General features: G+C 43.9%; 1 protein-coding gene and 1 long non-coding RNA gene across 3 annotated transcripts in view; both read left to right on the top strand.

Moving 5' to 3' along the window:
• Positions 1 to 5,595, top strand: part of EFR3B (EFR3 homolog B) — a 277,327-nt gene extending 271,732 nt beyond the window's left edge. For both annotated transcript variants that reach the window (XM_073673849.1, XM_073673850.1), the window contains one exon: positions 2,875 to 5,595. In XM_073673849.1, coding sequence (XP_073529950.1) covers positions 2,875 to 2,980 — 106 coding nt within the window. In that variant the 3' untranslated portion in view covers positions 2,981 to 5,595. The remainder of the gene's footprint in view (positions 1 to 2,874) is intronic.
• The window catches only part of LOC141258758 (uncharacterized), a 286,567-nt gene extending 272,172 nt beyond the window's left edge, over positions 1 to 14,395 (top strand). The window contains exon 2 of the long non-coding RNA XR_012318334.1: positions 13,120 to 14,395. This is a non-coding gene — a long non-coding RNA (uncharacterized lncRNA). The remainder of the gene's footprint in view (positions 1 to 13,119) is intronic.
• The last annotated feature ends 1,335 nt before the right edge of the window (positions 14,396 to 15,730 follow it).

Genomic DNA, 15,730 nt, shown 5'->3' with positions numbered 1-15,730 from the left:
CCTGAGATGTCGTCTCCACGTGGTGGACCAGCAGCGCTGGAAAACCGTTTGAAACCCACTTGTCTTCCTACAGAACTTCCACACAGTCTAGAGCAACGATGTCAGACTCAAATACACAGAGGGCTAAAATTAAAAACTTGGATAAAGTTGCTAATCTTGATATTTATTAAAATATATGGGCCCCACATAGTCCTCCATACAATATAAGGTGCTTCACATAGTCCTCCTTACAGAATAATGGGCCCCACATAATCCTCTTTACATTATAATGGGCCCCACATAGTCCTCCATACAATATAAGGTGCTCCACATAGTCCTCCATACAGTATAATGGGCCCCACATAGTTCTCCATACAATATAAGGTGCTTCACATAGTCCTCCATACAGAATAATGGGCCCCACATAATCCTCTTTACAGTATAATGGGCCCCACATAGTCCTCCATACAATATAAGGTGCTCCACATAGCCCTCCATACAGTATAATGGGCCCCACATAATCCTCTTTACAGTATAATGGGCCCCACATAGTCCTCCATACAATATAAGGTGCTCCACATAGTCCTCCGTACAGTATAATGGGCCCCACATAGTCCTCCATACAATATAAGGTGCTCCACATAGTCCTCCATACAGTATAATGGGCCCCACATAGTCCTCTTTACAGTATAATGGGCCCCACATAATCCTCTTTACAGTATAATGGGCCCCACATAGTCCTCCATACAATATAAGGTGCTCCACATAGTCCTCCATACAGTATAATGGGCCCCACATAGTCCTCCATACAGTATAATGGGCCCCACATAGTCCTCCATACAATATAAGGTGCTCCACATAGTCCTCCATACAGTATAATGGGCCCCACATAGTCCTCCATACAATATAAGGTGCTCCACATAGTCCTCCATACAGTATAATGGGCCCCACATAGTCCTCCATACAGAATAATGGGCCCCACATAGTCCTCCATACAGAATAATGGGCCCCACATAGTCCTCTTTACAGTATAATGGACCCCACATAGTCCTCCATACAGTATAATGGACCCCACATAGTCCTCCATACAGTATAATGGGCCCCGCATAGTCCTCTTTACAGTATTATGGGCCCCACATAGTCCTCTTTACAGTATAATGGACCCCACATAGTCCTCTTTACAGTATAATGGACCCCATATAGTCCTCTTTACAGTATAATGGACCCCACATAGTCCTCCATACAGTATAATGGGCCCCACATAGTCCTCTTTACAGTATAATGGGCCCCACATAGTCCTCTTTACAGTATAATGGACCCCACATAGTCCTCTTTACAGTATAATGGACCCCATATAGTCCTCTTTACAGTATAATGGAGCCCACATAGTCCTCCATACAGTATAATGGCCCCACATAGTCCTCCATACAGTATAATGGCCCCACATACTCCTCCATACAGTATAATGGCCCCACATACTCCTCCATACAGTATAATGGCCCCACATAGCCCTCCATACAGAATAATGGGCCCTGCATAGTCCTCCATACAGTATAATGGCGCCACATAGTCCTCCATACAGTATAATGGCCCCACATAGTCCTCCATACAGTATAATGGGCCCCACATAGTCCTCTTTACAGTATAATGGACCCCACATAGTCCTCCATACAGTATAATGGCCCCACATAGTCCTCCATACAGTATAATGGGCCCCACATACTCCTCCATACAGTATAATGGCCCCACATAGTCCTCCATACAGTATAATGGGCCCCACATAGTCCTCCATACAGTATAATGGGCCCCACATAGTCCTCCATACAGAATAATGGCCACACATAGTCCTCCATACAGTATAATGGCCCCACATAGTCCTCCATACAGAATAATGGCCCCAGTCAGTAAGACATCGAAACGCGTTGATTTTAACAGTGTGACAAACAGAAATAAAATCCTTAATGGAAACTCTGGATTCCTGAGATGTCGTCTCCACGTGGTGGACCAGCAGCGCTGGAAAACCGTTTGAAACCCACTTGTCTTCCTACAGAACTTCCACACAGTCTAGAGCAACGATGTCAGACTCAAATACACAGAGGGCTAAAATTAAAAACTTGGATAAAGTTGCTAATCTTGTTATTTATTAAAATATATGGGCCCACATAGTCCTCCATACAGTATAATGGGCCCCACATAGTCCTCTTTACAGTATAATGGGCCCCACATAGTCCTCCATACAGTATAAAGGGCCCCACATAGTCCTCCATACAGTATAATGGGCCCCACATAGTCCTCCATACAATATAAGGTGCTCCACATAGTCCTCCATACAGTATAATGGGCCCCACATAGTCCTCCATACAATATAAGGTGCTCCACATAGTCCTCCATACAGTATAATGGGCCCCACATAGTCCTCCATACAGTATAAAGGGCCCCACATAGTCCTCCATACAGTATAATGGGCCCCACATAGTCCTCCATACAATATAAGGTGCTCCACATAGTCCTCCATACAGTATAATGGGCCCCACATAGTCCTCCATACAATATAAGGTGCTCCACATAGTCCTCCATACAGTATAATGGGCCCCACATAGTCCTCCATACAATATAAGGTGCTCCACATAGTCCTCCATACAGAATAATGGCCCCACATAGTCCTCCATACAGAATAATGGCCCCACATAGTCCTCCATACAGTATAATGGCCCCCACATAGTCCTCCATACAGTATATCGGGCCCCATTATCCAGCATGCCGATACAGTTGAAAGGCGTCGAGGGCCAAATATAATCATTTTATACAGTTTGACATGTGTGATCTAGAGAATCTTTTTCTAACCTTCTGCCTTATACACAATCCCGCCATATTTCTTGCTCTTCTGTTTTACAGTCCTCCACCGAGTCCCTCCGGCACCATCACAGCAGCGTACGGCCAGTCCCAAAACCACTCCATCCCCGTGTACGAGATGAAATTCCCCGATCTGTGCGTCTACTGATCTCCCACTCGCCAGCCACCAGCTACGACTCGTCCTGCTCTACAGCATGTTCCTCTCTCTCCGAGAGACCTGCAGTACCGAGGCTCTACACTGGGGTCACCCTTTTCTTCCAGCTGCACCTCGTGCCGGGTCATGTCCGGATATTATGTTCTGTTTGCACTAAACCCTATGGATGTCCTCTCCGTGCGCTATGCTGCATCGTTCTTACATGACTTCCTGTACAGACAGAGAGATTTACATTTATTATCGGGAGAATCCCTTTAAATGTCCCAGTGTCTGCACCGCCTCCTCCGTCATGGTCCGTACTAGCATGGAGACTAGTGCAGTGATGTCCTATTCCTTATCTGTGGATGCAGGTATGGTCCCATAAGGCCGGTCCCAGGAGCCGGGCGCTCGGACTGACCAAAGCTCGGTGGACCGGTGGAGTCAGAAGAAGTTGAGACCAACTTTCCAGAAGTTGCGTTAGTTGCTGGTCTCATTAGCTGGAGATACATTGTCTTCCAGGATTCTGCAGCTGAAAAGACGGCGATGAATGGAAAGGTTCGTCTGGAGCCGTGGGCGGCTCATTCACGGCGGCGGATAAATGGACTGTATAATGCGCCGGAGTCTGAGAATAGGAAACTCAGCCGGCCTTGGAGAAAGTTCTTGGCGCTCATCATATCCATCTCCTGACACCATGTCACACACAGACCTGACCGGGGAAACTGCACCAGTGCTGAGATCTATAGGGGTCCGTAGGTGAAAAGTAATGGGGAAGGGGGTTAACATATAAATGATATAGGGAGATACGGGCATAACATGAAACCAAGGGGCCCCATAACTAACGAGAAATAGGGCCACCATCAGCAGCAAGTTGTGGGACTGGGCTCCTTAGGGGTCAGCATTGGGGAAAACTATGATGTCCCGCAGTTTTTTTTATAGAGTTTTTTGGCCATGTTTAAGCCACCCCTTCTATTACGGCAAAAGGGCGAGGCTAGGTAGTTGTCACATTATGGGATATGTATTACATATACATAGTGATACGTGTAATTTATTTATATATAATCATCTAGTACTGATCAAGATTTACAGCTTATATTATACCCCAGAGCTGCATTCATAATTCTGCAGAGCATTCTCGGCTTTTTCAATGCTTTTTCACGTGTTTTGTATTCTGGGAAGAGTTATTTTTACAGTGACCCGATTTAGGGAGGAGAGTGTGTGGAGCGGGTGCAGGAGCTGTGTTACACAGCCAGCACCCTCCAGAAACGGCAGCTGCCAGAGCTGGCTCTGATCACTGCTGTTTAACCCCTTAAATGCTGCATCTCTGCGGCACTTGGGGTGTACCATCAGCTTCCCCAGGATGTGATCTCGCGGTGCCGTTGGGCAGCCAGCTTGCTCCTGCCGTGAATGAGTTCCATAGGAGACCTTCATTTCCCCATATACTGCAATACTGTAGCTCTGCAGTGCATGGAACAAAGGATCAGACGATGATTACAGGTTTCCTAAGGAAAACTAAAAAATACACTGAGAACTTAAATGTATTTTATTAGGATTTTATGTGATGTCACAAGTACTTGATACTTTGTGTTGTGTAAGGAAATGATACAGGGTTTTCTAATATAAATCTGAACATTGTTCCGTGCATTAGTATTCCGCCCCCTAAGTCAGTACTTTATAGGACCACCTTTCTCTGCTCCAGTCTTTTGAGGTCTGTCTCTCCAGCTTTCTCTGCTGCAGTCTTTTGGGGTCTGTCTCTCCAGCTTTCTCTGCAGTCTTTTGGGGTCTGTCTCTCTAGCTTTCTCTGCTGCAGTCTTTTGGGGTCTGTCTCTCCAGCTTTCTCTGCTGCAGTCTTTTGCAGTCTGTCTCTCCAGCTTTCTCTGCTGCAGTCTTTTGGGGTCTGTCTCTCCAGCTTTCTCTGCTGCAGTCTTTTGGGGTCTGTCTCTCCAGCTTTCTCTGCAGTCTTTTGGGGTCTGTCTCTCCAGCTTTCTCTGCTGCAGTCTTTTGGGGTCTGTCTCTCCAGCTTTCTCTGCAGTCTTTTGGGGTCTGTCTCTCCAGCTTTCTCTGCAGTCTTTTGCAGTCTGTCTCTCCAGCTTTCTCTGCTGCAGTCTTTTGGGGTCTGTCTCTCCACCTTTCTCTGCTGCAGTCTTTTGGGGTCTGTCTCTCCAGCTTTCTCTGCTGCAGTCTTTTGGGGTCTGTCTCTCCAGCCTTCTCTGCAGTCTTTTGGGGTCTGTCTCTCCAGCTTTCTCTGCTGCAGTCTTTTGGGGTCTGTCTCTCCAGCTTTGCACATCTAGAGATAACATTTTGCCCCTTCTTTGCCCCCTCGCTCTCGCTCAGTGACATTGGATGGAGACGTCTGTGATCAGCAGTTTTCACATCTTGTCACAGATTCTCTGGGATTTGGGTCTGGACTGACAGCGCCGTTCACACACAGGAATATGCTCTGATCTAAACCCTCCACTGTAGCTCTAGCAGGATGTTTAGGGTCGTTGTCCGGCTGGAAGGTGAACCTACGTCCCAGTCTCAAGTCTTCTGCAGCCTCTAACAGGTTTTCCTCCAGGATTGCCCTGTATTTAGCTCCATACATCTTCCCATCACATCTGCCCAGCTTCCCTGCCTCTGCTGAAAAAAATCCTCCCAACAGCAGGATACTGCCACCAGCATGTGTGACTGTGGGGATGGTGTTTTCAGGGTGATGTGCAGTGTTAGTTTTCCATTTAGCCCACAAAGTTCTCCTTTGGTCCCATCTGACCAGAGCACCTCCTTCCATATGTTCGCTGTGTCCCCTACTTGGCTTTTTGCAAACTGCAGACAGAACTTCTTGTGGCTTTCATAAATGTCTTTCTTCTTGCCACTCTTCCATAAAGACCAGATTTGTGGAGTATACGACTAATAGTTGTCCTGTGGACAGATTCTCCCACCTGAGCTGTGGATCTCTGCACTTCCTCAGTGACCATCGGCCTCTTGTCTGCTTCTCTAATTGGTGCTCTCCTTGCTTGGGATGTCAGGTTAGGTGGACGGCCCTGTCCTGGTAGGTTTGCAGCTGTGCTATACTCCTTCCATTTTTGGATGATGGGTTGAACAGTGCTTTGTGAGATGTTCAGAGCTTGGGCTATTTTTTTATAACCTAACCCTGCTTTAATTTTCTCCATAACTTTATCCCTGACCTGTCTTGTGGGCTCCTTGTTTTTCAGCTTTATCCCTGACCTGTCTGGTGGTCTCCTTGGTTTTCATGATGCTGTTTGATCCCTGATGTTCTCACACAAACCTCTGAGGCCTTCACAGAACAGCTGTAGTTATACTGAGAAGAAATCACACCCAAGTGGAGTCAATGTACTAATTATGTGACTTCTGGGGATAACTGGTCACTCAGGATTTTATTTAGGGGCATCAGACTACAGGGGCTGAATACAAAGGCACGGCACAATTAGCAGATTTATATTTTTAAAGTAATTAGAATAACATGTAACATTTCCTTTACACATCACAAATACTTGTTTACTTGTTACTTTGTGTTGATATCACATAAAATCCAGATAAAATACATTAAAGTTTGTGGGAGTAACGTGAAAAAATGTGGAAAAGTTCACAGGATATGAAGAACTTTTTCAAGGCTCTGTATATGGTCAAATTGAACCCGTAAAAAATAAGATGAAATCCGGTTATGTCAACCCAAAAATTAAAAAAAATATATGACTTTTGGAAAAGGAGGAAAAAACAAAAGTGCAAAGATAAAAGTTGAATGTGATGGCAAGGGGTTAAATGAGGTCAGCTAGGCTGTTAGAGGCATTTATGTCTACAAGCTTGCTGATTGTTTCCATTAACAACCAGCAGATTCGTGAATGCAGCTCTGGAGTAAATACAGTAAATCTGTAGAAGATAAGCAATTTTATGTATTTACAAAGTGATCTCTCTAGCAGAATAGTGAGTGCAGCTCTGGAGTATAATACAGGATGTAACTCAGGATCAGTAATGTAATGTATGTACACAGTGACTGCAGCATGCGGAATAGTGAGTGCAGCTCTGGAGTATAATACAGGATGTAACTCTGGATCAGTAATGTAATGTATGTACACAGTGACTGCACCAGCAGAATAGTGAGTGCAGCTCTGGGGTATAATACAGGATGTAAATCAGGATCAGTAATGTAATGTATGTACACAGTGACTGCACCAGCAGAATAGTGAGTGCAGCTCTGGAGTATAATACAGGATGTAAATCAGGATCAGTAATGTAATGTACAGTACAGACCAAAAGTTTGGACACACCTTCTCATTTAAAGATTTTTCTGTATTTTCATGACTATGAAAATTGTACATTCACACTGAAGGCATCAAAACTATGAATTAACACATGTGGAATTATATACTTAACAAAAAAGTGTGAAACAACTGAAAATATGTCTTATATTCTAGGTTCTTCAAAGTAGCCACCTTTTGCTTTGATGACTGCTTTGCACACTCTTGGCATTCTCTTGATGAGCTTCAAGAGGTAGTCACCGGAAATGGTCTTCCAACAATCTTGAAGGAGTTCCCAGAGATGCTTAGCACTTGTTGGCCCTTTTGCCTTCACTCTGCGGTCCAGCTCACCCCAAACAATCTCGATTGGGTTCAGGTCTGGTGACTGTGGAGGCCAGGTCATCTGGCGTAGCACCCCATCACTCTCCTTCTTGGTCAAATAGCCCTTACACAGCCTGGAGGTGTGTTTGGGGTCATTGTCCTGTTGAAAAATAAATGATGGTTGTCAGGAAAATATTGGCCGGTGGGTGCAGCTCTCTGGCGCCCCCTTGCCTCTCAGGTCAGTCAAGGTGCTGCACCTAGAGTAAGTAGTGCCAGGAAGCTGCTACCAGCGGGGGAAAACACGGTGGTGTGTTGTCCCTTACACGTCACCAATCTGTGACGCCACAATACAGGCACAACTCTCTGGCGCCCCCTCGCCTCTCAGGTCAGTCAAGGTACTGCACCTAGAGCGAGTGGTCACCGGAGAGGCTGTCCTGTAGCCCACTGGGTATTTGAGGCCCTCTGCAGTGAGGGCAGTATATATATATTTCCCTGACTGCGCCAGTAATATATATCCACACCTCCGACCGTCACTGCCAGCCTTCCTCAGATCCCCCCAGACGGTATGCTGCCACCAGTTCTGGTTTGATACAGCCCGGTATTAATGGACTTGTATCGGGTCAGGAACCAACCCGGTAGCGTTTATGGCTTCGGGGAGGAGAAAGATTACAGAACAAAAGAAACCGAACTATTAAATTTTATATTTAATCCAAAAGGGAGGCAGTGTTTAGGAAAAATATATACAAGGATGTTACAAAGGGGACATTAAGATACATAAACAGTTACATAAAATAAACAGGGTAAAGAGTAAAAATTACTTACACTACACGATCGCAGAGACGATTCAATATAGTGGGAGGGGGGGTTCTCCAGATTGCTGTTATTGAACAGGACCCTTTGCGTATAATTCGTATTCCCCCCAGCAATGAGTGACCCTGTCTTCTCCATAGACTCTTTTATGCCTAAGGGAGATCTGGCCACACGCCCCTTGTGGTGACATCATGTGGGCCTTTCTCCAGCCTGTACATTTTTATTAGAAAATGCTAGCTTCTGCAATAACTCATCGTTCGTTGATCGCAGAAGCTCGCAAACTACGCCATATTTTCCCTCACGATTTTATCTTTCTTTTGATATCACGCATCCCACAGCTGCAGTCTACTATTCGGGCGTTTTTGCGCTGCTGCTCCCTGATTGTGGTTACAGCCGTGGAAAAATACCTGCATATTCTGGGGCTGATTTGGTCACTACCCATTTGGGTCTCGTTATTGTCGGACCTATGGAACTCATATTATTTCATAACTAATATCGGAGTCAGTGAGTCTGCAAATTCCCCTATGAAGCTCGGGGAAGACCCTTCACAGTTACACACAAATTAGGGAAGCCTGCATTTTAAGTACCTCCTGCGTCTTTCAGGGACCAGAGGCCTGCTTCCTAATGAAGTTTTCACACTTCTTCCCTGGCCGTGTGTGAATAACTATTTATCAGTCGTGCGTTAATTGGGGCTTTTTGCTGGCAGAAGGAGTGGGTGAGGGAGGGGGTGAACATGTGTGTCACGCAGATGGAAGGACATTTTCCTGGTATTAATATTTTCTAATATTCCTGACAATGGTCCAACTAAATGCAAACCGGATGGAATAGCATGCCGCTGCAAGATGCTGTGGTAGCCATGCTGGTTCAGTATGCCTTCAATTTTGAATAAATCCCCAACAGTGTCACCAGCAAAGCACCCCCACACCATCACACCTCCTCCTCCATGCTTCACGGTGGGAACCAGACATGTAGAGTCCATCCGTTCACCTTTTCTGCGTCGCACAAAGACACGGTGGTTAGAACCAAAGATCTCAAATTTGGACTCATCAGCCCAAAGCACAGATTTCCACTGGTCTAATGTCCATTCCTTGTGTTCTTTAGCCCAAACAAGTCTCTTCTGCTTGTTGCCTGTCCTTAGCAGTGGTTTCCTAGCAGCTATTTTACCATGAAGGCCTGCTGCACAAAGTCTCCTCTTAACAGTTGTTGTAGAGATGTGTCTGCTGCTAGAACTCTGTGTGGCATTGACCTGGTCTCTAATCTGAGCTGCTGTTAACCTGCGATTTCTGAGGCTGGTGACTCGGATAAACTTATCCTCAGAAGCAGAGGTGACTCTTGGTCTTCCTTTCCTGGGGCGGTCCTCATGTGAGCCAGGTTCTTTGTAGCGCTTGATGGTTTTTGCAACTGCACTTGGGGACACTTTCAAAGTTTGCCCAATTTTTTGGACTGACCGACCTTCATTTCTTAAAGTAATGATGGCCACTCGTTTTTCTTTACTTAGCTGCTTTTTTCTTGCCATAATACAAATTCTAACAGTCTTTTCAGTAGGACTATCAGCTGTGTATCCACCAGACTTCTGCACAACACAACTGATGGTCCCAACCCCATTTATAAGGAAATAAATCCCACTTATTAAACCTGACAGGGCACACTGTGAATGGAAAACCATTTCCGGTGACTACCTCTTGAAGCTCATCAAGAGAATGCCAAGAGTGTGCAAAGCAGTCATCAAAGCAAAAGGTGGCTACTTTGAAGAACCTAGAATATAAGACATATTTTCAGTTGTTTCACACTTTTTTCTTAAGTATATAATTCCACATGTGGTAATTCATAGTTTTGATGCCTTCAGTGTGAATGTACAATTTTCAAAGTCATGAAAATACAGAAAAATCTTTAAATGAGAAGGTGTGTCCAAACTTTTGGTCTGTAATGTATGTACACAGTGACTGCACCAGCAGAATAGTGAGTGCAGCTCTGGAGTATAATACAGGATGTAACTCAGGATCAGTACAGGATCAGTAATGTAATGTATGTACACAGTGACTGTACCAGCAGAATAGTGAGTGCAGCTCTGGAGTATAATACAGGATGTAACTCAGGATCAGTAATGTAATGTATGTACACAGTGACTGTACCAGCAGAATAGTGAGTGCAGCTCTGGAGTATAATACAGGAGGTAACTCAGGATCAGTACAGGATCAGTAATGCAATGTATGTACATAGTGTCTCCAACAGCAGAATAGTGAGTGCAGCTCAGAAGTATAATACAGGATGTATATCCTTATACAGTGGCACGTAAAAGTTTGGGTACCCCGGTCATAATTACTGTTATTGTGAACAGTTAAGCAAGTTGAAGATGAAATGATCTCTAAAAGTCCTAAACTTACAGATGACACATTTCCTTTGTATTTTAGGCAAAAAATATATATATTTTCATATTTTAAATTTGAAAAATTACAAAAATGAAAATGGTCCCATGCAAAAGTTTGTGCCCCCTGCATGGTTAGTACCTAGTAGCGCCCCCTTTTGAAAGAATCACATCTTGTAAACGCTTTTTGCAGCCAGACAAGAGTCTTTCACTTCTTGTTGGAGGGATTTTCATCCATTCTTCCTTGGAGAATTCTTCCAGTTCCGTGGGATTCCTGGGGCGTCTTGCATGCTCTGCTATTATAAAACCTTCAGCTTGCGCCTTTTGAGGTCGTCTATTGTGGATTTTGATGTGTGTTTAGGATCATTATCCATTTGTAGAAGCCATCCTCTTTACACCTTCAGATTTTTTACAGATGGTGCTATGTTTGCATCAAGAATTTGATGAAATTTCATTGAATCCATTCGTCCTTCTACCCGTGAAATGTTCCCTGTGCCATTGGCTGCAACACAACCCCAAAGCATGATTGATCCACCGCCATGCTTAATGGATGGTGAGATGTTCTTTTCCTGAGATTCTGAGCCCTTTTTTTCTGAACACATACCTTTGATCATTGTGGCCAAAGAGTTTTATTTTAACCTCATTAGTCCACAGGACTTGTTTCCAAAATACTTCTGACGCTGAATGTTATGGTGAGGACGCAGGAGAGGTTTTCCTCTGATGATTCTTCCATGAAGGCCATATTTGTGCAGATGTCTCTGAACAGTAGAACAATGTACTACAACTCCAGAGTCTGCTAAATCTTTCTGAAGGTCTTTTGCAGTCAAGCGGGGGATCTGATTTGCGCCTCTAGCAATCCTACGAGTAGCGCTCACTGAAATTTTGCTTGGTCTTCCAGACCTTATCTTGACCTCCACTGTTCCTGGTAACTGCAATTTCTTAATTACGTTTTGAACTGAGGAAAGGGCAACGTGAAAACGTTTTTCTGTCTTCTTATAGCTTCTCCTGCTTTGTGGCCTCCACCATTTTCAGTTTCTAGGCAGCTGCTTAGAAGAACCCATGGCTGCTGTGTTTTGGCACAAGGTTGGAGGAGGCTGGGTTTTTATAAAGCTGGAAATTTGCATCACCTGGCCTTTCCTAACGATGATAGTGAACAAGCCATAATCCTAACAGGCTAATTAACTCCTTTAAAGCCTGGGGCGTATTAGTATGCTGAGCCCGCACTGAACCGGGCACATGTCAGCTGATTCTTACAACTGACATGTGCCCGCAACAGCCGCTGGTGGAATCGCGATCCACCCACGGCTGTTAACCAGTTAAATGCCGCTATCAATCTCTGACAGCGGCATTTAACAGCGCTGCGCCGGAAGCGCGGCATTGGTCCTGCCCATCGGTGACCCCGTCACGTGATCGTGAGTCACTGATGGGTGGGCATGACAACCTGGGGTCTGCAGCAGTCCCCTGTGGTTGTCATGTAAAGATTACTTTGAGCTCCACCTAGTGGTTGGCGCTCATAGCACAGGAGCATTTTTCCTGCATACAGGCGATCTGCTCGTCGCATTTATGCAGTAGAAGCAATCAGACAACTGCTGCTTCTAGTCTGCTATGTATATTATAGAAGCATGCAGAAAGTGTAAAAAAAATGTTTTTAAAAATATAAAAAATATATAAAAGTTAAAATCATCCCCCTTTGTCCTCATTCAAAATAAAATAATAAAAAAAAAAAACCACATACATGTATTTGGAATCGCTGCATTCATAATCGCCCGATCTATCAATATAAAAAATAATTAATCAGATCGGTAAACGGCGTAACGAGAAAAAAATTCTAAACGCCAGAATTACGTTTTATTGGTCGCACACAACATTGCAATAAAATGCAATAACTGGCGATCAAAACATCGGATCTACCCCAAAATGGTATCAATAAAAACATCAGTTCGGTGCACAAAAAAAAAAACCTCACCCAGCCCCAGAAAAATGGAGGCGCTACTGGTGTCGGAAAATGGCGCCATTTTTATTTATTTGTATTTTTTTTTAGCAAACTTTGGATTTTTTTTTCACCACTTAAATAAAAAAGAACCTATACATGTTTGGTGTCTACCAACTCGTAATGACCTGGAGAATAATGATGGCAGGTCAGTTTTAGCATATATATATATATATATATATATATATATATATATATATATATATATATATATATATATATATATATATATAGTACAGACCAAGAGTGTGCAAAGCAGTCATCAAAGCAAAAGGTGGCTACTTTGAAGAGCCTAGAATATAAGACATATTTTGAGTTGTTTCACACTTTTTTGTTAAGTATATAATTCCACATGTGTTAATTCATAGTTTTGATGCCTTCAGTGTGAATGTACAATTTTCATAGTCATGAAAATACAGAAAAATCTTTAAATGAGGTGTGTCCAAACTTTTGGTCTTTACTGTATATATATAATATTTGCCTAAAATACAAAGGAAATGTGTCATCTGTAACTTTAGGCCTTTTAGAGATCATTTCATCTTCAACTTGCTTAACTGTTCATAATAACAGGAATTTTGACCAGGGGTGCGCAAACTTTTACATGCCACTGTAACATGAGTAATTTATCGTATTATCGCTGACACTACTTTTTACATAATTCCTATGAATATATGAAGTAACTCGCTCAAAATTAGGGAAAAGACATCACTATTCAATGTGTGAGATTCATGCGGAAAGGAGAAGCTGTATGTGTCCAGTGAAGGCCAGGATCATTCTCCGTATAGCGCCCCCTAGAAGAGGGATCATATAATGTACTGAATTAAAGGGGTTGTCCTATCAGGACCGTCGTTGTCACACAGGAGAAGACGTAGGAATCGACTGAGCTCTTGAGCGGCAGATCGGTCGCGGCTTCTGACTATGACAAAAACCTATCCAATAGGCAACCAATGATTTTATTACAAAGTCTAAAGAAACTTAGAAAAAAATAGTAATTCTATTTTAAAGTTATAAAAGAAGTAAAAGTTTTAGCAGATGGAGTCCCTCTCCTTTAAAAAAAAGTGACCAAAGTAAGTCTCGTGGACATGGTTTTAGACCTGGACATTGGCTTTGTGACTTACACTATTTAGTTTCCGATTTTCTTATGTTCCTTGGTTGCCAAAAATCAGGGACGGTAAAGAAGAAAATATGGGGAAAGAGAGAGAGAGCAGAGAGGGGTCAAAGTGCCTCTGATTTGGGGCTTCGGAGACTTGGCTCCGCCCACTGGACTCTTCTTTAATGAGTCTAAGACTTTGAAAGCCACTTTGTGTGTCGTCTGGCAAAGGAGAAGGACAGATCTTGGATATTCTCAGCTGCAGACCCAGGATGGACTTCGGAGGGTCCATGATATCTGAAATCTCCACAAAGACAAATACGAATGAGTATAGAGTTCCCCTCTAATTTTTGTCTTCATGCCAGGTGATAAATATATGTATTCTGTATTTGTCCCATATAACACAAGATGTGTCAGCCATGGAGGAGCGATGTATCACCATGTAAGTGTCCGGCCTCATCCCTTGTTGTCCCCTCCTGGTGTCACCCGTGTGTTCTGCCCTGTAGATACGGATCCTTGTCACTACATGCTGCTCCACCTGTGGACCACGTGTACACTGACTGATGACCACTGTACATTCTTTGTAACTTGTGCTCAATAAAGTTTTGTGTTGGGCTTCTGAGGAAGACCCCGTCTGCCGTCCGTTCTTTATCCGAAAACCCATCATAAATGATCCACACATCCTGGTTGTGCCCCTATTATGTGACGCCCTCCTTAAATGAAATACAGTACAGACCAAAAGTTTGGACACACCTTCTCATTTAAAGATTTTTCTGTATTTTCATGACTTTGAAAATTGTACATTCACACTGAAGGCATCAAAACTATGAATTACCACATGTGGAATTATATACTTAACAAAAAAGTGTGAAACAACTGAAAATATGTCTTATATTCTAGGTTCTTCAAAGTAGCCACCTTTTGCTTTGATGACTGCTTTGCACACTCTTGGCATTCTCTTGATGAGCTTCAAGAGATAGTCACCGGAAATGGTCTTCCAACAATCTTGAAGGAGTTCCCAGAGATGCTGAGCACTTGTTGGCCCTTTTGCCTTCACTCTGCGGTCCAGCTCACCCCAAACCATCTCGATTGGGTTCAGGTCTGGTGACTGTGGAGGCCAGGTCATCTGGCGTAGCCCCCCATCACTCTCCTTCTTGGTCAAATAGCCCTTACACAGCCTGGAGGTGTGTTTGGGGTCATTGTCCTGTTGAAAAATAAATGATGGTCCAACTAAACGCAAACCGGATGGAATAGCATGCCGCTGCAAGATGCTGTGGTAGCCATGCTGGTTCAGTATGCCTTCAATTTTGAATAAATCCCCAACAGTGTCACCAGCAAAGCCCCCCACACCATCACACCTCCTCCTCCATGCTTCACGGTGGGAACCAGGCATGTAGAGTCCATCCGTTCACCTTTTCTGCGTCGCACAAAGACACGGTGGTTGGAACCAAAGATCTCAAATTTGGACTCATCAGACCAAAGCACAGATTTCCACTGGTCTAATGTCCATTCCTTGCGTTCTTTAGCCCAAACAAGTCTCTTCTGCTTGTTGCCTGTCCTTAGCAGTGGTTTCCTAGCAGCTATTTTACCATGAAGGCCTGCTGCACAAAGTCTCCTCTTAACAGTTGTTGTAGAGATGTGTCTGCTGCTAGAACTCTGTGTGGCATTGACCTGGTCTCTAATCTGAGCTGCTGTTAACCTGCGATTTCTGAGGCTGGTGACTCAGATAAACTTATCCTCAGAAGCAGAGGTGACTCTTGGTCTTCCTTTCCTGGGGCGGTCCTCATGTGAGCCAGTTTCATTGTAGCACTTGATGGTTTTTGCAACTGCACTTGGGGACACTTTCAAAGTTTGCCCAATTTTTCGCACTGACTGACCTTCATTTCTTAAAGTAATGATGGCCACTCGTTTTTCTTTACTTAGCTGCTTTTTTCTTGCCATATACAAATTCTAACAG

Source organism: Phyllobates terribilis, unplaced genomic scaffold, assembly GCF_046119375.1.
Source record: "Phyllobates terribilis strain yellow unplaced genomic scaffold, ASM4611937v1 Scaffold_3__8_contigs__length_932513732, whole genome shotgun sequence".
In the NCBI taxonomy this organism is placed as follows: domain Eukaryota; kingdom Metazoa; phylum Chordata; class Amphibia; order Anura; family Dendrobatidae; genus Phyllobates; species Phyllobates terribilis.
Note: the sequence above shows the minus strand (reverse complement) of the source record. Positions and strands in the feature narration are given on the sequence as shown.